This window comes from Neolamprologus multifasciatus, chromosome 18, assembly GCF_963576455.1.
Source record: "Neolamprologus multifasciatus chromosome 18, fNeoMul1.2, whole genome shotgun sequence".
Classification (NCBI taxonomy): Eukaryota; Metazoa; Chordata; class Actinopteri; order Cichliformes; family Cichlidae; genus Neolamprologus; species Neolamprologus multifasciatus.
Genome location: NC_140456.1, coordinates 20,597,737 through 20,622,768, shown reverse-complemented (window position 1 = coordinate 20,622,768; position 25,032 = coordinate 20,597,737). Strand labels below are relative to the sequence as shown.

Here is a 25,032-nt window from a genome sequence, read left to right as displayed (position 1 = left end):
TGTGCATTCATTAAAAAAAGGAAATTCTGGTAGATTTGATTGATGGGGTTCATGGTTTGGGTGAGAGGGTGAAGTAAAGCCCTTCAAAGCAAAAGTTTTTTGTGTTTTGTCATGGGGGTGACATAGGCAAATTAGGCAGGCCCCCAACCATCTGATAAATGCTGGGAGTTCTTTGTCTTCCTGTGTCCTTGTGCCACTGGTTGGCCTCGGCTCCCGGTGTCAATCACTGAGTGGAGAGCAGGAGAGGAGACATGTACGTATGAGGGCTGACTGTGAAGTAGACGATGAGAACTGAATGAGAATTTGGCGAAGTAGATTAGAAGGGGTCCTGGGTCAAAGGCAGGCCCGCCTAATAAGTTCCCCGTTCCACATCTGGGAGAACGACCAAGTGAGAGATGGCAGCATCAACCCCAGTATAAGCCCAGTGGCCAAATCCATAACCCAAAAGTGACTGAAGGTTAGAAAGCCAGACTAGAGACAGATACAGAGAGGAAAACAGCTGAAAGGGGAGCAAAAACTAATAATAAGGAGGAGGAGTCTGTGTCCCTCCACAAGAACAGCTTTGGTTGTGGTGGCTATTTCAATTATGTGTGAACAAAATCTTTGGATTCCCCTCGCATCATTAGAGACCGGGTCTGTTGTTGCAGTGAGAGCTGCGCATCTGTGCATCGGGTCATTATAAACACTCTGTTTGGCCCCTAGATTCAAAAGGCCTTTGTCTGGGTCATGCTCTTTCACCAGTGCTCTCTGCCATTCAGCTTATTGAGAGCCATGGAAACAAGATGTCTTTCACTCTCTTCTCTTTCTTAAAGCTTTTCTCTGTCTCTTCCTCCCACTCCATTTTCCTCACATCACCCCGGCCCTCTCTGCAATAAGACTAATAGGAACAGGAAGAGTCAGATGCTTACTTAATTGGGCTTCAAGGTGACTTAGTAAATGCTGTGTGTGTGTGTGTGTGTGTTTTGTTCAGTACACATGGATGGTTCTCTGCAAATGAAGTAAACTCTGTGGAACAGGAGCAGACACGGCCAAATGGGATGGAATGGGCTCTAATAGGTTACCAGGTCTTTGCGGGTTTGTCTGTCAGATCTTTTACACTCAGATAAGCCATACAAAGAAGTAATAAAAAACTTACCGGAGCAGAAAAACGTAAAAAACGTAGTGCATAGCCTGCGAAACTTTAACTTTAAGATTAAAATACTGGTCGGATGGATTCAGTTTATGAATGTGCTTCTACTGCTAGACTCTGAGCAAGAGCTCTTTATTCTCTAGAGAGAAATAAGCCTGCTAATTGATGTCCGTGACAATGAACCCTATTGGGATATATGGGGATTTATAAGCTTTTAGGCTAAGGTTAATAATGTGATAAATGTGCCCACATCACTACATTTAACATTTTTAAAAATGCACACGTGGTAGAAGTAATATGTTTTTCTTAGTGTGTGTGCTCATGCCCCATGATGGCAGCCATTAGACAGGAGTAAGGCAGCCATGATGAATCGGCACTTAGCCCAGGGAAGCGCTCTTGCTCAATGGGCTGTGAATCTCCTGCTGCCACTGTCAGCCTGCTGAATGTTAAATAAAGTTATTTGAATATTTGTAATATTAATGTGGCAGCATGTCAAAAGCCTGCTGGAGCCTAACAGTGAGAGAAAATATGAGAGAACTCATATTGGCGTGCCAGCCTATAGGACGGCTCGGGTGAGGAATGACATAAATACTCAAGTAAATAAATACATACTTATGGTCACTGCACTGGAATATAGGATGGATGGAGGGATGGATGGATAGTATGGAGCAAAATTCTGGGAATTCATATAGTACCACAGATAATGAAATTAACTAGTCAAATTCTCATTTTCCCCATTTCATTCATAGCCCGTCCACATCCATTTGAAAGCAATCAGTAGCTGCAATAGCAATGCTTCAATTCCAGACTTTTTGTGATTCCCTGAGCCCACACAAATCTCCACATCCACACAGGTGGGGAGAGTCTGAACAGCTATGTGTGTTGCATATGGCCCGTAAAGAATAAAAACAGACGAAACTTTGAGAATAACCAATTACAAAATTAAACCTGAAGAGGACATTTGTCAGCCCAACGAAAATTTGGCTCCCCACAGGAAATAAAGTTTTAACACCAAAATTAAGAATAAGCACTCGAAAGTTTTGAATTGGTTTTCATAGAGGATAATTTGCAACTATGCCACATCGTCCACTTTTAAGAGCTTAAACAACAGAATAATTAGGTTTCTGTGGTGTTTTAATTACTTCAAATAAAAAAATACGGAACATTAAAATGATCAATGCTTAGACAGGCTCAAAACAAAACACATGACGCAAAGCCAGCACAATCGAGGTGATTCCATCAATTACTCCTCAGGTGGGCCTCGACAGCGGTTCTAAGAAGGGTCAGTGAAACCATCCTAAAAGCCTGTTTAGGACTCTTGAGTTAAGCAGGACACACAGCCGAGACAAGCTTTGTATTGGTAGAGGTAGCGGGGTCTTATTTGGAGTGTCTCGCTCGATTTAACAGGGAGGTGATAAAATATTTAGCGGATTGCTTACAAAGCTAAGGGGAAGAGAGCGAGGAACAGAGAAAGAGGGAGAGGAAAAGTGGGGGATACCCAAATGGCTTGCGTAGTGGCTGGGGAGCTGGTAATGAGGATGGCATGCTGGCATCATCGTTACAGAGCACAACAACTCTACATGGTCTCTCTGCTCAACCGAACACATACACAACATGCTACCTGACAACAATTAAAACATATAGATTAATGAAAGTGCAATTAGGTGCTGGGAAGCTCGCACATGCCCTGAAACAACACTGAAACGCACATATTAAACCTGCAAAAAAAAAAAACAAGCGTTATTTCTGTTGTCACGACAAAGAACTTCCAAAAAAAGTAGAAATAAAACCATCATTTATCAATTCAAAAAACTGGCTTTCCATGTAAAAGGACAACTATTCAAAACGATGATCCACCTAATAGAAGTTTTGGTATGGTGGGTATAATATGTAATATTATATGTTATAATTATATTATAATTATAATTATAATATTATGTAATATACAGATGAATAGCTAGAATAAATGCACTTTCGTTTTCATGTCACTATAAGCAGAAACTAATTTTTACCTTCTTAGGTTTTGGTAAATCAGGCAAATTACATTAATTTGTGTCTCAAGAGCTACATAATACAGGCACTAATTGAAAATTTTCCACACTTTACCAGACTGTACACAGTACTACTGTGTTCCTTTTTCTAAGCAATACCTTTTTGTTTTGTTGGTATCAATGAGGAGAATTATTCCAGCATGAAACTACATGCTCTTATATTCTTTTTGTTCCTGTTCCTTCATCGCTAATGGGCAATTACTTCTGACCCAATGCTGAGTCTGTGTTATTGCACCAACCCCCCAATTGATTGGCTGCCCATAGAACTGAGCTTCCACAAGCACTTTAAGGTTAGATTTCCCTGTTTAAATAATGGATTGCTAGTCCATGAAAAGAAACTGCACAAAAAATAAAAAGGTTGGGATTGCTGTTATTGGAGGGGACTCTCAGTGGAGATGAGAGGGGAACTGACTCCACACAAGACTCCAGAGAGAGAGCTAGTTATTTGAGCTAGAAAGGGTTAGATCATCTATTTCTACTCTTTTTTTTTTACTTTTTCTTTGTCAAGTCAGTGTTTGTGCTCACGACTATGGTCAACCAACACAACATTTTAGGCCACAGTCTCATAGTCCTAGAGATCGATTGGCAATCATCTGGTAACCACTGGTTCAGACGGAAAAATGTATATTCCACAAAGATTTGTGAGTAGTTTGCTTCACCTAAAACCCCTTTACTAGCAGATTACTGCATGCGCCTGTATTTTGTGTGGAATATGCTGATATATCTGCAAACACTCGCCACACGGTAATGAAACGGTAATGAAACCTCCTCCCACAGAGAAATTGTATCTTCCACACAAAATACGGGCAAAAACAGCAAACCTATGAGTGTCCAAAAAATGGCAAAGAGGTTTTCTTTGTAGGGGTTACCTACTGGTCTGGAGACCTGTGGGATCGAGGCCTTACAAGTTCATACTACTGTCAACTCTTGTTAAGCTACAGACCCCAGAAATTTCCTCTTAGTATAGGCTGATTTCATTAGCTTCCATAACAATACTAGGCATACATTTAGACATTGAGTTTAGGCAGTGCAATATGAAACAAAGCGGGAAAACAAAAACAACACAAATAGAACAAAAACAGGCTTCAACACTGGATGAAATTTCAAACATCAGTATTGACCAGAATTTCTGCTAAGTAGTGCATTTCCATCAGAGAGAGATGAGATGATTATCTTAGCTGGAAATGTACTAGAGAAGGAAGTCTGGAGGATTGTAGGAATTAGTGGTCTTTGTAGAACAATTTCTACAGTGAGACCATTGTCTGTACATGAACATGTGTGTTTGTGGTGACTTCCACTAACACAAGCCACAATAACCCTCTTACTAACATTCCAGTTATTCTGCAGTAAGTGTGTAGAAGCCTGAGGTAAATAATAGGGAAAGAGGCAAAGTTACGCTACACGGAGAAAAGACTGACAAGGATCAGTGTAAGTTTACATCCATTAAAGACTATGAGACTGTCAGCGCTAGAGGACAGGCAAGGTTATTTGGTTCATTTGAATTAAAATTCCTGCACTGCATAGGAACACAAGTGCATGGCATGCTCATGCACATGCCACACATGCCAACAGCATGATTAGTGAGTCAGAATTTAACACGAATAAATAAATAATCAATGTAAACATGAAGCAAAACTAGCATCAAGATGAAGTCTGTTAACAGGCTTGAAATGATCCAATCTTCCTGTCAAGAATTATCACAGTGACGAGAGCTACTCGCCTATCGATAAGACTCTGAGACCAAGACGTTCAGGAGCCTGCAGTCCAGTAACAAAGAAGGGTTGTTAGGTCAATATACAACCAGGAGCATGTTCAGTGGACTTCTGAATATTCAGCACAAATGGCTCGGTCTGACTGTAGTATTGTAACAGAGTACTCTATCGAGGCCATGTGGCTTCAAGGTGCTGACAATGTGTAGTTTGTTTTTATTTTGCTTGTTATAATTATTTTGTTGTGTTTTTGTTTTTATATTGCAGGCCAATACATCACAAACACATAAGTTTAAGAAAAGAAAAGAAAGACAAAAAAACATAATTAGGACATTTTTTTGAGTGAAATAATTTAACATTAAATATATTGCGTGTACCAATCTCAATTGGCAGTCTTAGCATTTGATTTAAGTGATTTTGTCCAGTACATGCAAGTACATGATGGACATCAGAGGAATCAGCTTTTAATGCAATGACTGTTGACCATGTTTTTTGGCCTAACTGGATTTCATTCTAAATTTGTATGATCTGTTAGCAAACTGAGCCCCTGATTTATTGATAATTGCACTTACTTAAGAGAAGTGAATATTGGATAAATCAAAGTCGCTGATCAGCCGATCACTTTAATTATTTACAAGATAAACAAGAGAGTCTATCTTATGCATTTAAAGCATTGAATACACAGATTACAATTTATTTGTAAAGAGAATTATAATATTGACAAATGGTGTAAAAATTTGAAACTAAATTAAGACTTTACATCAACCTAAGCACAGCCTTTTAACTTCTGCCCTGTTATTTTCATTCGAAAGTCATCCAATCTTTGGCAAGGACTTTGTGTGTTTGTTATGATGTGCGTTAGTGTGTAGGTGGGTTTTGCGTAGGACATGGTGCAATGTGAGAAGGATACAGTAGACACAGTCACACACAGTGTGCTTTGTAGATATGTGGCACTTATATCTGTTTATTGATCAGACCAGATGTGGGTAAATCAATCTTATCTAAGCTCCACACACTTTCCAACTAACCCCAAGAGGCAGGCCAACCAATACTTTGCCACACCAAGAGCCTCAAGCCACTCGCATTATCGTCAGACACCTTGAGCAAATTTTCTGTTTGTATATGTGCCTGTCAGAAAAACAAGGTGCATTAGAGGGCACGCAAAAACAGAAAGTGACAGCTTGAACTAAAAGCCCATTCAACCTTCCTTTTAGATATGAGCTATTATCTATTCCTCAGAATGTATTCATCAGCACATCGCACTGAGGCAGAATCAAACCTTTTGTCATCTGAAAGGTAGGATGGACAAAAGGCTGACATTCACAGCAGATTACAACTCAATGCTAATGTATCTTTTTAGTTCCCTGGAGTTAGATGTGATTAAAGAAAAAGTATGGTGTATCATAAGCTGCAAAACATGAAACACAATCAATTCAGCCATTACACTAGAGTGGAAGACCTGTGACCAAAGGTAACACAATGCCCTGTTGTATGTGATACCAAAACAGAATAAATTAATGCCAACAGACTAAGGTGAATTGATCTGTTCTATTCTGAGGAGTCCATCTCTTTAAAAGATTGAATAATGAAAAAGAAAGAAAATGTACGTAGGGCCCAGTAAGTACTGATAATACACTCTCATAGCAACCATGGTGTTTTTTTACAGAAAAAAATCAATCCACTTACCTCGGCAGACATTGCCATTGTCAGGTTCAAACCCAGCTTTGCAAGTGCAGCTACCGATAGGAACCATCCACTCTCCATCTCCGTTACAGTAGAGCTTTATAGGGACATCTACTTCCTCTGAGTTTGCGATGCAGGTCCCTCTAGCAATGACCAGGGAAGTGCTTTCAGCCCCTGTCATGGTCTCTGGAAAGACTGCAAAGTTCTGGACCACACTTGGACACTTCTTATAAAATACCCTGACTGACAGAAGAGACATACAGGCCCCATAGTCCTGAAAGGCCAGGTAGAAGCCATTTTTAGACAGCGGACCAAAGCTTCGCACCTCTGTGTTAACTTTCATCAGGCGTCCGCCAAAGTCCACCTGTGAGAAGCTTTCATCAGCAGCAATGGTGTCCACTTTGAGGTAGGGGGCCTCCATCCAGAAGACTGTGCCTTTAGTGGCAATGACAGCATCGTTTTCATAATAGTAGAGATTAAACGTCTCCTTGCAGGAACCGGGGACATTTGGGATGGAGCTGCAGTCGCGCACGGTGAACCGTATCTCCACATAGATGCGCTGTGCTCCGCGGCGATCAATGAAGGTTGTGAGGAGCCAGTTGTTTTGACTTGGTTCGAAGACATTGCACACCTGGTACGTCCTGATGGTGTTGAGGTTTTCGTCATAGCCACTCACCTCCTCCCACTACAGAAAGATAGAGAAGAGAGAAAGAAGTCCACATGGCTGATAAGTAATCATCTGCTATAAGGCTGCAGTGCTCACTCTTTTTTGATAGAGAATGCTAATATTGGCGGAGCCACAGAGAATTCATACACATATCAGTAATTTCCCTAAGGCACTAACTTGAGTCCTCTTCCTGGACTGAGAAAAATGCATCAGCTTATTGGGGCTTGTTCATCCACTGATGACACACAAATGTATTACTTTAAAAAAAAAAAAATTCCTCAAGTGCAAAGCAACAATTTATTGTCTTATTTATTAAGTAGGCTCACAGCTGTAGGATGTGCACTCCCACTGCATAAGCGCAAACCAAGGCATGATTTTGGATGCAATATCGTTTTCTGTCGATGCCAAGTTTTGCTGGGCATTGAGTCGATACATTACAAAATATAGTGTGTAACAAATTCAAGATTAAGCACTGCTGAATTACAATTAGACAGGCAGGGACTTCACGAGAGCCAAGGATGGATGGAAAGCCATTTGAGTGCATACTGAACTAAATTTCACTGCAGGCCATTTTTTGCAGGTGTGACCCAGAAAGGGTCTTGGATGAGCATCAGAAGCCCCTTGGGGAATTAACTCAGTGCACCAAATCATGCTAAAAACGTGCCATTAACATTTGGCTGGGTTCACTGAGAATCAGGCAGAGAAATCACAGAAAAAAAAAATAGAAGAAGCTTGCTTTGAAATCATCTGAGTAACCGTCCAGCTGTGCAAAAGCTGGCCTTGCAAAAATTGTTAGTGGCAATCCACTGATATTCAGTGTGCAATATTTTAATTAGTTACAGTATTTTTAAGAGGCATAAAGCAGCAGAGCCCACAGACCAAAAAAAAGAGTTACATAAAAGCACCAGTGAATTCAAATAAATATTTTGTGGAATATTTTGAGAAAATGATCTGAAACACTTTTTCATTTTTTTATTTTCCTTAGATCAATTTCAATCTTTATAATAATACAATACTTTTTGCTTCCATTTGAAGCAACTGCTTGGCACAAAGATTTATTTCTTCAAAGTTCCCAACACCAATGATCCAAACAGCTGAAGGCGAGAAGTTAATGAGGTCTATAGTGGACTGAGTGGGCCTCAAGTCAGTTCATGTTTCTTATGTGCATATATCTCCCCGTGCTTCCTCCTTCTTATGACCTTTAAAACTCCAGCTGCTCAATCAAGCTTAATAGAGAGGAGAAGATATTGGCTCTTCACACACAGCCACAACATCCAGTCGAATGATGGAAAAAAGTCCATAAAATGATGTAAGGCGAGATAGAGCTGATAAATGTGAGCCGTCGAATGTTGCTGTTTGAAAACCAGCGCAGGTAATAAAACCATTTGGCACAAAGAATATGTGGAAACATCTGGCAACAAACAAAAAATGGTTGGGTCTAGTAAGGGCATGTAGAGGATGGAGTGGGAAGGCACGTGAGGAACAGTGGCACTGCTGACATGATAAACGAGTTTACAGAAATCTGAGGTGCAAATTAAAGCCTTTTTTCACTGCTGCTCCCTGTGTGCCCACTTCACTCTACTCTTCTTCCCTCTCCTCGCTTCCCCTTGTGCTCTCTTCTCCCGTCTCTGCTCTGTAATGACCATTCATCAGCATTACAGAAACCTGTCCCTTTCAGCGCTGCCTGTTCATTAATACAGCCAGCCCTAGGCTCCTCTGCACCCGTCTGCTCCAGTCTAGGAGGGGGTCCTCACCGCCTCTTGTCTAGCCAAATGACCACCATCTTTCACGCCAGAGAGGAGCCTGAGGCGTCTCCGATAATGCCCATCTAGAGTCTGTCCAGAAATTCATTGGCTCATATAATAATGAACTATATCTTTCTCCTCCTCAGTAGATATGTGCTGTCATGGCTGTCTAAAGACAACCAAAACTAATAATAGGTGCATTAGTTAGTCGAAATCAAACTTTGTGACCCAGTTCCCTCTTTGCTCTTTTCAGTGCTTTGTTATACCTGTGTGTTTATGTGTGCTTGGAAACATTGCTGCTGATAATTTGATGGTTTAGCAAACACATATTGATTTGCTAGCTGTTGTTTTGCTGCACAAAGCTTGAGGCACTCTTCTATTTCTATAGTCCAAAACATTTGATTATTTTGAGCATTAAAACAGGTATATAACTAATATTTGGCATCTCTTTAACCTCCTAGGACCTGGCGTCCACATGTGTGGACATCACATTTTGGGTTATTTAGACTACAATACTCAATTTTGCTCTACATGGGCCTGATATCAACTTAGGAGAACATTATACTGCTACTGTTCTATCAAAATTTTAAACGAACATCCTCATATGTGGCTCTCATTTTTCTTAAAAACAGAAATAAGGTAAAAAACAAACAAACTGGTAATTCTTTGTTTTTACATTCATCGGGCCCCAATATGCCCAAATATCAAAGAGAAATTAAAAATGCATGCCGTGGAAGAGTTCGGGTCTTAGGAGGATAATTTTCCCACTATTTTCAGAGATGTGACACATGCACTCAGGAACAAAGTCATGTTAATATGGTGTCTCGGCCCCCGCTGTTACAGTATTTCTATGCTTTCTGTGCTTTTTAAATCATTTAAGCCAAATGTATCTGCCTCGTGGCATCTGTGTATTCTTGCCAGAGGCTCTTTCTCAGACCACCAATAAATACAGATTTGACTTTTTCAAATAGAAACAACCCATACATCTAAACACCTGTTCTAATCACAGAAATGCATATCAGAATTAAGCGTGCACATAAAAATAAATCAATAAAATGAACATCTACAGCAGAAGAAGACCACACTAGGTGCCACTCCTGTCACCTAAGAACAGAAGTTACCTTTGTCCAGTTCACACTGGTCAGTGGAAAAATGTTGCCTGGCCTGATGAGTCTTCATTTGTGCTGCAACATTGCGTCGGTAGGTTGAGAATTTGGTGTAAACAACATAAAAGCATTGATTCATTTTGCCTTGTATCAATAGTTCATGCTGGTGTTGGTGTTGGCAGCTAAAGTGAGTTCACTTGCTCGCCCTGCCCATGCCTTTATGACCACAGTGTACCCATGTTGGTGCCTGCTTCTGGGGAGAAAAGGCATCACGTCGCAAAAAATCATCAAATCATCTCTGTCTGTTTTTTTTTTTCAACATGATGAGTTCGCTGTACTCAAATGGCCTTTGAGTCACCAGATCTCAATCCAATAGAACAACTTTGTGATGTAGTGCAACAGGAAAGTCGCATCATGGATGTCCAGCTGACAAATCTGCAGCAACTGTGTGATGCTTCAATGTCAATATGGACCAAAAGCTCTGAGGAATGTTTTCAGCACCTTCTTGAATCTATGCCATGAAGAATTAAGTCTGTGAAGACTGGGGACCAACCCAGCAGTAGCCACTAATGAATGGCTGAGTGTACATCTATGTATACAAAGTAAAAAGAAAATTATATTGTCTGTGTCTTTATTTATTATTACGGGGAGCAAAAAAGTAATACCACCTGCATCCCAAAATCCACAGGAAGCATCCAATGCTAGCAGCCCTATACCAGACACCCCAAAATACCCGCCACCCCTGGTGTCACAAAGGGAGCCTGCACAGTAATAAGGAGGAATGTATGAAGTTGTGACTGCATGCGGTGGCTATGGAGTTTAATTCTGTTAATGTCCACTGATGTTTTTATATCCTGAGTATTTGCATGCACATGCCAATTTTCACTTACTAGCGTGTTTATGTGCCTCTATAAAATGAGCTCACTCTCAGTTACTTTTATTTTACACAGTTTTGAATCACCTAATTCATATTTTATCATTACCAAACTAACTGAACTTAAACTTTTTTTGCTGATGAAAAACTGTCAAACACTGAGAGCCTTTTAACTCAACACTTATTTGTAAGCCAATTAAAGTAACCACCGGCACCCCTCTAATAGCTTTGCTTTTACCATTAATATAGGAGACACTTGTCCCCTGCCCCTGATTGTCAAGTGTGGCTATTGTGTGTGTCATTATTGCTGCTCTGTTTTATGGGCAGTAGCAAGGAGATGGAGGAGCTATGGATTCATAGAGCTCTTAATGTTTGTGTTAATGACCAGTTACAGCTTGCTGAGCTGGAGAAGAGAGGGTTGAGAAAAGGGGAAAAAATACAGAGTGATAAATAAAAGAAAAAACAGGAATGGGGAGGAATCAGGAAAAAGGGGGAGGGTTGAGAGGGTGGGGGTAATGTATTCAGACTGATGTTCCCCTTCCCACAGCCTCAGCTCACTGCCATCAAGCCATCAATACTCTGCCCTCATAAAAGCCATCCATCACATTGATCTCTTGCCATTATCCTCAAAGACTAAAATAACACAGAGCAGCTCAGATGGCCACAGTCTTGCTCTGGAGGACTACAGCATCCAATATTGGGCTGGGGACAAGCAGAGATGGGAGGAATAACCAATCAGAACAAGGATGTAACATCTGTGGAAAATAATGGGCCAAATGGGCTGGAGTAATGAGTCATTTGGAGGAGGCATGGTTGGGGCAGTATAAGAAGCTACCTTAAGGAAATGAGAAACTTATTTTTTTATAGAATGGAAACTAAATCTTAATGTAGTTCCTAGACCACCGGTCATGACAGGAATTTTGTAATGTTGAATAGAGTCTCAGAAGTCTCAGAACTTTATTTCTGCACAATTCAGCATTTGTGATGCTGCCAATATTGAAAAATAATTAGCAGTTATTGAAATACAATTTTTATGTGACAGACAGTGAGCAAATTGTGATTGGGTGACGCATTAAAACAGGTGTAAACTTCATTTTGTAATCATTTCAATGTTGCAAATATCGGAGAAAACACGTTGACCAGCTAGATTACAATATCTGATCTCTAATTGAGAGCCATGTGTTTAGCCCCTCTGCAGTGTTCACCTTCTCCCTCACTCTCTGCAAGTCTATGTAAAGTTGTTTCCAGACACACAATGCAACCCTGACCTTTACATAAACCAACAGAGGTGGTTGTAAGAACACAGACAGGGGGATCGTCTGGTTTGTAATAGAAATTCTGTGTACGATGTCCAATTGCACCCATTCGTAATGACTGGCCATCCTGTGTTATGCCTCCAGCACTCTTGCCCTAAACAAAAAAAAGGGACATTTCCAGTTGTGTTCTACAAGTGATAAAGCCCAACTTTTCAGTACCCCACCTTATTTTTTCCGACACTGTCTATAATTCATGTGTGGATTTAGGATTTACTGAGCATTCATTCCCCTATTTGCTTCAGGAGCTTTGCTGCACATAAAAAATATGTACAACCCACAGAGGTTTTATCATGACTCCACCGTACCTCTACCTTCAGTTTTAAAATTGGACATTTGGTACGAGTAGGTCGGGTTGCAACTCTGACACACACGCACAAAGGGAGAACTTGACTACTTTTAGATCATCATTCAGCATCAGTCAATTCACACGAGCAGAAGATGTGAGCAGAGAAGCCAATATTCCGCTGATCTTTAACCTCCAGCCTGCTGTCTGATTCTCAGTGGAGTCACACTCACAAACTGCTTTTCAAATCTATCAGCACAAGTTAATACAACTCCATGCTCAAACATACTGCACACAGATGGGTGATGAGCAGCTCAGAGCATTTCCACATTTATATCTCCACAGCCTTGAAAGGTCTACAAAATGCCACTGCAAATAGTAGATGAGTGTCTGGCAACTATTTCTTGAATGTCCATCAAAACAGCCATTACACAGTCTGCCAATGGGCTTTTACAGCAGGACCCAAGGCAAGAGATGTAGAAAGCTACAATCAAATGGAGCCACTTCAACACCACTGTGTTCCCCTAAACTTTTAACCCGACTCCACTTTGTTGATGCAGTTTACAACAGTTTTTTTTCTTGTTTGGTTTTTTTTTTAGCCCTTTTCAGTTAATGCCTTTGGTGTTGAATTTAGCATTTGAAGTAATTTAGTTGATGAGGTTCTTTTTTTTTTAAGTGTTACCCAAATAATTGTAGGACTAAATTATGCTTGGATAGGATGCTTTGTTGAAGTCTACACCCTCAAGCGCCTATAGGCTGAAATGTTTTTGAGCACTTTCTAACAACGAGTTGTCCGTTCATCTATCATTGCAGGGCTGAAACGTGTGGGTGGAGGCAAGCATGAGACTGATTTTATTACTACAAGCTCGGGATGGGCATTTCAGTAATGAGCCTATTTGTTATTCATGACAACACAACATTGAACTAAAGGAGGGAAAGTGTACCTATAAAGATTTTTCTTTAATAATTACCCCTGACTACATCCTGGCTTTTGATAAAAAGAGAGAGAAAGGAAAAAGAAATGGTATGCGTGCGGGTGAAATTCACATTGACAGGTTTGTAAAGGCCAAGGTCTCAGAAGGACAGTGGATTATAGGTGGACATGAGAAGCTAAGATAGGGATTGAACTCTTTATGCCCCTTCTGAAAGACACTCTTCTCATTTTGCAAAGCTCACTGCCGACAGTAATCACAATCCAGATAGTATTTTTTTCTTCCCAAAGGCGGTTTCAAATCCCTCTGCGTTAATGAGGATATTTGCATTTCAACCTTTGGGTCTTTTCCTTGAAGTCAATAGAATGGACATTTCATGTAAACTAACAGTGGTCTGTCTTGGCACCTTTATTCACTCCTTCCTACACAAACTTTGAGACACATGCTCATAATCTCCTGTAAAATCACTTATTTCGAACGCTTTACCTCATCCGCCACCTCACACACACACGGCCAGGCTGCAGCTTCTAAAATATGCAGTGGCATGATTGCTATTATCATTTCTGATCAGCTGTGTTATTGAATGGATGCTGCTGTCAGGGCAGTTGCATAGGAATGATTATTTTGCGGGGCATCTGAGGCCTAGTTCCGCTTGGCTGAATGTGATGGATGGGGAGGAAATGGTGATGTCTGAAACACTCCCAGTCCTGCCAGATCTCAGCCACTCTATAATTACAGTCACACAGTTTGACTGAGCCCAAGCAGAACTTGGTCTGTCTGGCTGGCTGAAGCAAAATGAGTCTCGTTGAAAATCTGCTCCCTTGCCACGCCCATACCCTGATCAATACATTTACTGGACTTGAGGTTTTAAGCAAGTAAGTTCATGTTGCAGTTGCTGAGTGTAAACCAAACAATTCAACGACTGGAGATAGTGAGACCGCAACCCAAACACTCCTTTTCAGTTGTAAGTCTGTAAATTCCTCTTTGACCCACCATTCATTCCCCTGTTTTATTAGCTTCCTCCAAAGGTATCAATGGGATCTGTCAGGACGACGAACCACCGCCAGACCTCAACGAGGTCTCTTGCTACATTATCAACAAATACTTTTTATTCATATTTGGAGGTTGGGTCCACGCTAGTGAATTGGACTGTGTGATATTTATGCTCTGTTGACATATTAGTTACCATTTGGTTTCATTCTCCGCTCCAAATGCTTTTAGTATGTCTTTTGTCTCATTTCCTTATAGAGAGGCACAGAACGTGACTGCACTCTGGACCATTCAGTGAACAATTCACACAGACTGTTCGCTCTCATATTTCTCCATCCAACTTTTAAAATGGAATTATTAACGCTTGCATTTTCAATTACGAGCCAGTTGCTTTAAGCAGTCTGTCTGCTTGGATACAGATGTTTTTAGCTATAACAGTAAACTGAACTCTCCCAGACAGGGTTGCATTGTTTTCAGGGATGCAAATTGGGGTTCAAGTGTCTTTCTCAAGGGCACTTTGGTCCTTAAAATGGTCTGGGATCCAATGGCCAAGCCTGCAATTAACTGACTTTCTGCATTTACTTGGTAACAACCACCCTTCATATAGAAGGCTCTTTTTTGTTTTAAAATATTTAATCATTAAAATAAGTATAATTCCTAAAGACTGGTAGGCAGAGCAAGCTGCTTGATGTGGAAAAACACACATCAATTAATTGTTTTAGATAAATAAATAAATAAATTAGAATGTGTTTTTATTTGTCCCATTAAAAAAAGTTAATTATTTTTACTCTGTTGTCCTTATGCTTTTAATAATATGTATTGCACTGGAAATTTTTATATTTTGGAATCAACATCAACATTTTTTTAATATATTTTTAATTTTAAATGCTCCAACTTTGACTGATGGATAAAAACAACAAAACCCCCAAAACAGTAATTAGTGCAGCTTTGTGTATAGTAAATATTAAATTGCTTAATCTCAAAACATTTGTTTGATTAAGATATTCACGCAATTATTCACATAGGAAAGATTTAATAAGCCCAGAGATAAATCAGCGAGTGGTCTGGAAACCTTCATTAATTCAACTAGACGTGTAAAAGCACAAAAAGAAGGTTAGGGTTATTGTGCTGAAGCATAAAACTGTTTTTTGAATACTTTTCTAGCACAATGCACCTGGTAACACCCACTCAGGTGCCTTGAGACAGACCATGAAGCTGACACTGCCTCAGCACGACTTTAGGTTACCAGTAGCAACATTACCTTGAGTCACCCTGTGTAAAAGGTTCAAGCAGTGTTTAGCTGAAATCTGACAACCTCTGCAATCTTATGAATTTATTCTGGAGAATCATAAGAAAAAACACTAAATAATGAATTATTATTACGTATATTTGCATGCATAGGGAAAGAAACGAAAAGTTGAAAAGTAATGGAACTGGGGTGACAGAAAAATAAATTTGCAACAGAATGTGAAGAGCAAAAATATGACAGGAAAAGAAGGACAAAAACATCCTTTTTGTGGCCTAAATCACTGCTTTCAGTATGTCTCACGATCGTAATTCATGGAAGCCTCAAAGCCCCTCCTTTACAGCACACAGGACAAAGTCTGAACATCGGGCTTTTTCAACATTTCAGCAGCGGCACTGCTCCATAAATATCACAGCAAGTGCAAAACATACATTTGCATTCCTTTACTCGCCTGAGGAGCACGCCGTCCTCTCCAAAAATCACCAAGCGCCTTTCATGTATGTTAAGTTTTCACTTTGATCTGCAATTTTACAGCTATTAAAGAATAAAGTGTTCATAAATGTGTTATTCTGAGTTTTTCACGTGAATTTTATCGCACACCTGCAGCATCACACAGCACCACGAGCTTTTTGCAAAGTGAGGCAATTTCATGTCATAAAAAATTAGCAAATATAGCACGTATGTGTGTTACTTACTTATAAAAAATTATCATCTATAGACAGGATCAACCACGATTTAACAGAACATGTATTTCACTTCTGGCAGGTGAGAGGTCCTTTTTAAATTTTCTTTTGTTTACTGAAGTATGTATGGATGCCTTTCCATAGAATGTGACATTTCTACCTATCATAGCAAAGATCAAAATGTTCAGGTTAAGAAAACTGAAATTATATTTCACTTGAAGGCTGCCAAATCTCTCACATAACATAATATTCCTTGAATGAAATGAGAGAATATTGTCTCTTAAACAGACTGATGATGAATTAAAGGCTGCTAATGATTTGAGATGTACATTGTGCATGTGTGTTTGTGTGTATATAAATCCTACATAGCACGACACCTAACAGCCTTATCATCCATACAGAAAGATACAAAAAGATAGGGAGGGGGTGGGGCCGGGTAGGGTGGGGTAGTTGCGTTGTGCGGTTCGTGGTTAGATGCAGATCGTGAAAAGACGGAATCTGCGCTTTGAGACAGACAAGCTGGAGTGAAGAAAGGCAACGGGAAAAAAAAGTCAGAAGCAGTCAGGGTGAGAAGATGGAATAGAAGAATGGAAGGGTTTACTGCTATTTCTGCCAACTGTAGGACGGCTGAAATAGCAGGTGCTGCAGGTACTGGAGCAAACACATAATCACTCCCACACATACAAGCCAAACTCAAGGCGCTCCTGCATACTCCTCCAAATTCATACCAAATTTAAGATTTAAGAGTCATTTCTCCTTTCTTTTCTGTCCCACTTCTATTCCTTTGTTCTTTTATTTATTCATAGACAAAAGAAAAAAAATGTCCTTGGTTTCCAAAAAACATCCAAGTCATTTCCTACATTTATGCAGAGGGAATCCAAAGGATGGAAATCAATAATTGAGGCAGCCACGTGTTATTTCATTCCAAAAGGGAATATTTAAAAATAATTGTAGAAAGGTGAAAAAATATGTCTACTATATGTATGTGTGCGCATTTGCACAAAAGTTCACGTGCATCCAATTTTTTTCAACCATATTCCCAAAGAGTTTATAAAGAGTTATGTGGGTGAATGTGCAATGATGAGCATGTGCTGTTAAATTGACATCCAGCATGTGTATCTATATATGCTGGATATGGATATATATATATATATATATATATATATATATATACACAGTGGGGCAAAAAAGTATTTAGTCAGCCACCGATTGTGCAAGTTCCCCCACTTAAAATGATGACAGAGGTCAGTAATTTGCACCAGAGGTACACTTCAACTGTGAGAGACAGAATGTGAAAAAAAAAATCCATGAATTCACATGGTAGGATTTGTAAAGAATTTATTCGTAAATCAGGGTGGAAAATAAGTATTTGGTCACCTCAAACAAGGAAAATCCCTGGCTCTCACAGACCTGTAACGTCTTCTGTAAGAAGCTTTTCTGTCCCCCACTCGTTACCTGTATGAATGGCACCTGTTTGACCTCATCATCTGTATAAAAGACACCTGTCCACAGCCTCAACCAGTCAGACTCCAAACTCCGCCATGGCCAAGACCAAAGAGCTTTCGAAGGACACCAGGAAAAGAATTGTAGACCTGCACCAGACTGGGAAGAGTGAATCTACAATAGGCAAGCAGCTTGGTGTGAAAAAATCAACTGTGGGAGCAATCATCAGAAAATGGAAGACATACAAGACCACTGATAATCTCCCTCGATCTGGGGCTCCATGCAAGATCTCATCCCGTGGGGTCAAAATGATCATGAGAACGGTGAGCAAAGATCCCAGAACCACACGGGGGGACCTGGTGAATGACCTGCAGAGAGCTGGGACCAAAGTAACAAAGGTCACCATCAGTAACACACTACAACGGCAGGGAATCAAATCCCGCAGTGCCAGACGTGTTCCGCTGCTGAAGCCAGTGCATGTCCAGGCCCGTCTGAAGTTTGCCAGAGAGCACATGGATGATACAGCAGAGGATTGGGAGAATGTCATGTGGTCAGATGAAACCAAAGTAGAACTTTTTGGTATAAACTCAACTCGTCGTGTTTGGAGGAAGAAGAATACTGAGTTGCATCCCAAGAACACCATACCTACTGTGAAGCATGGGGGTGGAAACATCATGCTATGGGGCTGTTTTTCTGCCAAGGGGACAGGACGACTGATCCGTGTTAAGGACAGAATGAATGGGGCCAAGTATCGTGAGATTTTGAGCCAAAACCTCCTTCCATCAGTGAGAACTTTGAAGATGAAACGAGGCTGGGTCTTCCAACATGACAATGATCCAAAACACACCGCCCGGGCAACAAAGGAGTGGCTCCGTAAGAAGCATTTGAAAGTCCTGGAGTGGCCTAGCCAGTCTCCAGACCTCAACCCCATAGAAAATCTGTGGCGGGAGTTGAAAGTCCGTGTTGCTCGGCGACAGCCCCAAAACATCACTGCTCTTGAGAAGATCTGCATGGAGGAATGGGCCAAAATACCAGCTACTGTGTGTGCAAACCTGGTAAAGACCTATAGTAAACGTTTGACCTCTGTTATTGCCAACAAAGGTTATGTTACAAAGTATTGAGTTGTATTTTTGTTATTGACCAAATACTTATTTTCCACCCTGATTTACGAATAAATTCTTTACAAATCCTACCATGTGAATTCATGGATTTTTTTTTTCACATTCTGTCTCTCACAGTTGAAGTGTACCTCTGGTGCAAATTACTGACCTCTGTCATCATTTTAAGTGGGGGAACTTGCACAATTGGTGGCTGACTAAATACTTTTTTGCCCCACTGTATGTATGTATATATATATATATATATATATATATATATATATATATATATATATATATATATATATATATATATATATTAGTGCAGCATTCTCATTAGTATTTGTGTGTTTGTGTGAGTGTGTGCACAGGTATGTGGGTCTCCGTGTATGTGATGAAGGCACTCTTCTCACCTGGCCTCTGAAGTGAAGCCAGCATGACTCACAGTCATTTTTTCCCTTCTTCTCATTCCAGTTCAGCTCGAGCCCACTAAGTTCAGAGTTCACCTCCATCCCTCTTTCTCTCATTCCTGCACACGCGTCCTTGATCTCCTTTCCCTCCATCATTTCTGACACGTATTATCTACATTCAAGCAGCCCCTTTGTCCGTTCCTCTCTGCCATTTTCCCCCCACTTTCCTTATTTAACTTTTCCCTTTGCCCTTTGAACCCGATTTTTAAGGTATGAATAAATTAATAATAGAAGCAGGATTGGAAAATATCTCCAAAACGTCCTTCCTGTCAACCACCAAGGTATTTACATTTTTTTGAGTTAACATGTCACACACTGACTTAGAACCAGATCTTAAACTACATGTGACCCGTTTTTTCTGTTTTTATCCTTTATGAAACCTTAAAACAACTAAATTAGCCAATAACTTATCATTTTAAATCATTTAAATTCTGCTTAAAGGCTGACCCTGGATACAAGTGTAAGCACTTTCAGTATAGGTATAGATATGACTTTTATCCTTTCTCCTTCAGTGCTGCTTTGGTGTTACGTTCCATGAATTCTCCCCATTTCTCTGACCATCTATATTCAATCATTCCCCTATCCGTTCTCTCTGCCCTTTTCTCTTTTTCATTTCCCTCACTTTACTTTCCCCTCCTGTGTTCCCTTATCTCCATTGACCCAGTGTTTGTCTGTCTTTCAGGGTATGAATAATTGAGGTATATTGAGTCTGGTCAGCAGATGGTGAAATGGCCGTTACGGATCTATCTGTGCTCTTTAGGAAATGCTGAGTGTATGCTGACACCTGTGCAGTTAAGGTCCACGGGAGCGTTGTCGAAGCACTGAACACAACAGGGGGGAGCATATAGGGCACACCCAAAAATGGCACTCCTCTTCCAGCATGTGCATGCTCACATATGCAGGTGCAGATATACAACACTCTTAGCCACTCAAATTTATGCCTGAACACACACAATCTCACATGTGGAAGAACAAGAGAGAGTAAATCCAAACAAACATATTATGATGAGTTCCACTGCTTCTCCAAACCATCTTATGCACCTGCCACAACAATAGAAAGGGGCGCTTCCAAACTCTCCTCGTTATCTTACGCCGTCTGTCTCACGCCCCATTTTACACTGCCTTGGTGGTCCCGAATCCTCAATGCACTACAGCTTGAGAAAAGACATTTAAATGTTTTTCACGACATTTTCTACAATTTCATAACATGGAAACACGGGGGAACTATAAAAACGGATGGACACAACTGGGACATTGTTACCTTCAGTGATTCTTTAAGTCACTGAAGGTGAAAAATAAATAAACGAGTGCATTTTCTGTTGGCATAACAGCAAATAAATGTACCGTGTTAAATCCACACAGCAAATGATTACCAGCTAGTCAAAGGTATCGACAGTAACTAGCTGAAGTATTCCACAGAGGATTTTATACATATTATATGTAAGATTATCTGGGTTAAAGACTAACTAGTAAACAAACTTGAATATTTACCATTATCTGAGTTTGTTCCACAGATGCAGATATTTAAAGGTAAATGAAACAGGCATCTTTCTATTTCAAATAATGGGCTAATAATAAGCAGAACACTAACTAATTAATTAATAAATGGCATATATTTGCAACAATATTAACCATGCTATTACTAATTCATGTCAGTAATGGCATGATTAATTTCATTCAGAGCATTTACTTCAGTTTGTCTGTTTTTGGCTGCAGCTTTCCAGTCTATCATGTTCCCTTGCACACCAACCCCACCTCCACCCACCCACGCAATCACACAGACACACATAGCCCTCTCTTTCCCAAGCTCTTTCCAACCAACCTGGCCTGCCTCACAACAGTTTACAGTACCCACAGCCTTCGTCCGTACAGCCACTGCCTCCTGCTGATCGCGGGTCCGACCATCCCAACACCCACCCACCCTTCCTAGGATCTTCCTCTTAAAGCTTGGAGTCAAATCGTGACCTTCTTGACTCACATGAGTTAACCCGAGCATTCTTGAACACAGACACACACAAACACACAGCTGAATGTGGAGGGGCCAAAGGTTTGGCTTTTTTGCTCCATTCACACAGTTGATCCCTCACCCTCTCTCACTCCAGCTTCTTCTAATCTTCCCCCAAACCCCTTCCTGATCCCGGAGCCCCTCGAACATCACTATCACATTTCTTTTTTAGCCGTCTCTCTTCTTTTACCCTCTCGCTGCCTCCATACACTCTCCTCTAGTTTCATCCAACCGATCCAAAATGAAAACAGTCGTGCATCTCTGGTTCCTGTTTTACCAAAATTATTTAAAAAAAATAAAAAATAAATGGCATAAAATTTATTATCACATGACTTTTTTAAGTTACCAGACTAAAACATTTTCTTTTAACAACATTAATTTTTTACATGCTTACAATATGTTTTTTAACCAACAACACAGTTTCCCTGCTGCTACTTTTCCAAAATTTCCAAAATTAGTAGGGACAAATATTAGCATTAGCAAGAAGCATTATTTCAGCATTTCTTCTAAATGAACCAGATAATTCATTGTGGGTGTTTTTGTCACTTTTCATCAGCTTTATCTGAGCCGTGGATTGACCATTTTTAATACAAGTACATATTTTTGGCATCCTACTGCACTTCAGTGCAGCCAGAGTATTATAAACAATACTGGCAGACCGGCCTTTGCTGAAATGTCAGTACAGTTTTACATTTATTTTAAGTTAAATCATAAGTCATTGACTTTCTAACAGCTGCAAATGCAACAGTTACTGAGTCAGTAGTTCACATTAAGCTTGTGTTCCTTGAAGTACATCTCGGCAGAACTTCAAGTGTGCCTTGGACCACTCCACGACATTTTTTATGACCCTTCTTGACATTTTAGACATCAGAATTTGGAGGCGCAGAATGCTTTTCATAGCTTTTACTTACTTTGTAAACATCACTTAGCTCCATTTTCAGACTGTCAGCCATCTACTTAGAGGAACCCATGACTGCTGGCTCTTCAAACTCAAGGTCTGAGCCAGAGAATTTAACCTCTAAAGCTGTAATCAGTTGAAAATACCTAATAACAGTACTTGACTTAGCATTCTTAGTTTGTCATTTACGGCTTAATGATTAAGTTACATTCTGAGACTTTACAAGAGGGAACTTTTTTTCCTTAATGTAATTTTATTTAAGTTTATTTAGTTTAATGGACAAAAAGTAGCAATGCAATCATAGTTGAAGAAATACTCGCATTTTAATATACTTTTACTGCATGGTTGCGTTTTTGCATTCACCAAAGTCTAAATGTGCCCAACCTTTTTTCATGCAATTACACTCTTCACCATAAATTTAATTGGCTTAACACATTTTTTTTTTAAATTTACTTAAAAATTATTTTCTATTCTACTTTTTACTACAAGCTATATTCACCCATTCACAGCGCTCTTATTCTATTTACTATCTTCACCCCTCACAACCTAAAGTATCTATTGGGCCGGCAATTTGTGTTACAGATTATTGCCCAAGGACACTACAAAACTGTGTACTGGAGGAGCTGGGGTAATCAAACCACAAACCTTCCAATAGTACACCCCACTCTACCACTCAAGCCACAGCCGCCCCAGTAAAACCAAGAGACTGTTGAAAACTGGAACAGGAATTGTGCTTTGGTTAAGTCACTGTGTGTATATGTGTGTGTGTCTAGGTGTGTGTCATTGCTGTTCATGTCTGCTCTTTGTTGCATGGCCGCAAGGTTGGGGGATACTTGCCTTTCAGGGACTCCATATTTTATTTATTGTAGGGAGTGTGCATAAGAGCAAGGCAGAGAGCAGAAGGAAAAGGGAGAGGAGAAAAGCATGAGAGTGACGCATAAGGATGAAGGTGAGACAGAGTGAGCAAAAAAAACTTTAGAATAGACATTTGAAACAATAAAAAAAATATATACTGTAGCGGGAAGGCACATGATGAAAGAATATTATATTGTTTACTCTCCACATTTTTATACCTTCCAAACTAACTTTCTTTCTCCAGAAAACTGCTACCATACCACACTGCTGCTATTCCATTATATGTCTGCATGCCTAACTCTGATGTTCTTGCATTTACACCACTGGAACTAATGGCACTGCTCCTGGAGTCCTTCCGAATTAACCCTTTGAGTCAGCCAAGCGCACAAATGCACACAGACACACAAATACACTGCTTAAAAACTCCTGAGGGGAAAGTTACTAAAGAAAATTAATGAGTTGCATCAAATAGCTCAGGAACCATGCAGTGTGTGCACTTTAACTCTTGTTGTGTGGTGTCAGAGAAGCAGTTGTTAAGGTTATAAAGAGTAGCAAATTGAGTGCCCAGCTACTGGCTGCACACACAGAGCTAAACTTAGTATACTGTATCTACATGACAATACTTTTCACACCCCTCGGGCTACAGTCTTGGTTTTAAGATTGGCATTTGCAATCTTTATCTATAGCTGCAGCTATGATTGATTCAGCTATGAAAAGCTGCAATAAAACATTGTTTTTGAAGGTTCAGGCTGTTGATAAATTAACTGCATGACACATAAAGAGGTTCGCCTGCAGCTCTCAGAGGTGAGGGTTGTACACTTGGGAATTTATCTGATATTGACTAAGTTATTACATCTCAGCTCACACAGAAATCTATTAAAAACTGGATTTAAATTAATTGTGTGAGTGTGCGTGATAATGAATATTTTCTCACAGTCATGCTGCATCTCTCACGCTCAAGGTCACGGTAGCTGCATAGTGAAATAAGTTCTACCAGTAAACAGTTTGTGTATCCGTCCTACAGCAGGCCTTTCTCTCCCTGAACCTTTACAACAGCAGCAGGATTGAACTACGCTCAACTCAGACAAGTCAGATATGTCTCTGTGTGCCTGGGGGCTTGCTAAACTGAAACAGAAACAGCACTGTAGAAGTCTAAACGCAACAAGTCTCACTGGATTTTCTTTCTCTTTTCATATATAACGATGTGACAATGTCAAGCTGAAAAAGAAATATTTTATTGCACATTAGCACATTCAGAGTTAAAAGTTTAGTATGAGACCAATAGCTCCTGTCTACAAACAGTTAGAAATACTTTTTGTTTGTTTGTTTGCTTTCTTTTGACAAAGTGTGTGATTCCAAATCTCAGGCATAAAGCAGCGGATGAGTCTCACATGTGACATGTGTACAAGATACTCAATTTCGTGCATGCTCAAAAAGCACACAGCGGTGCAATCAAGTAGTCACTTTCACACCCACATCTACATGTTAATGACATGTTAGCATGTGGCTGTGATCATTCATCATGGTAAACCGCAGGGGAACCACCACAAAAATGTTTGAAACAAACCTAATGAGGCACTTAAATCACTTTCACCCAGCTGAACATGCCCAACTTGAAGAAGGGCAAAGTGGCTAAAGCTAACCAGAGCTAGCCAGATGTCAGCAACCTCAAACTAGGCAGTGTGAGCCTCGGTATGAGCAGTAAAGGAATCAAAGCAGTTAAAAGGAAAATTATGGAGATGAGTGAAAAAGAGAAAAAGGTTGATGTCCTGTTATCTGTTAAATTTATAATTTAAAGGAAAATGATATATAAGCACCTGACACTTGTTTTGTTGTATAAATGCTCCTGC

General features: G+C 40.0%; 1 protein-coding gene across 2 annotated transcripts in view; it reads right to left on the bottom strand.

Moving 5' to 3' along the window:
• ephb1 (EPH receptor B1) overlaps nucleotides 1-25,032 on the bottom strand; it is a 161,067-nt gene that overhangs the window by 82,467 nt on the left and 53,568 nt on the right. For both annotated transcript variants that reach the window (XM_085139261.1, XM_085139260.1), the window contains exon 3: nucleotides 6,576-7,257. In XM_085139261.1, the coding sequence (XP_084995387.1) occupies nucleotides 6,576-7,257 (682 nt within the window). The remainder of the gene's footprint in view (nucleotides 1-6,575; nucleotides 7,258-25,032) is intronic.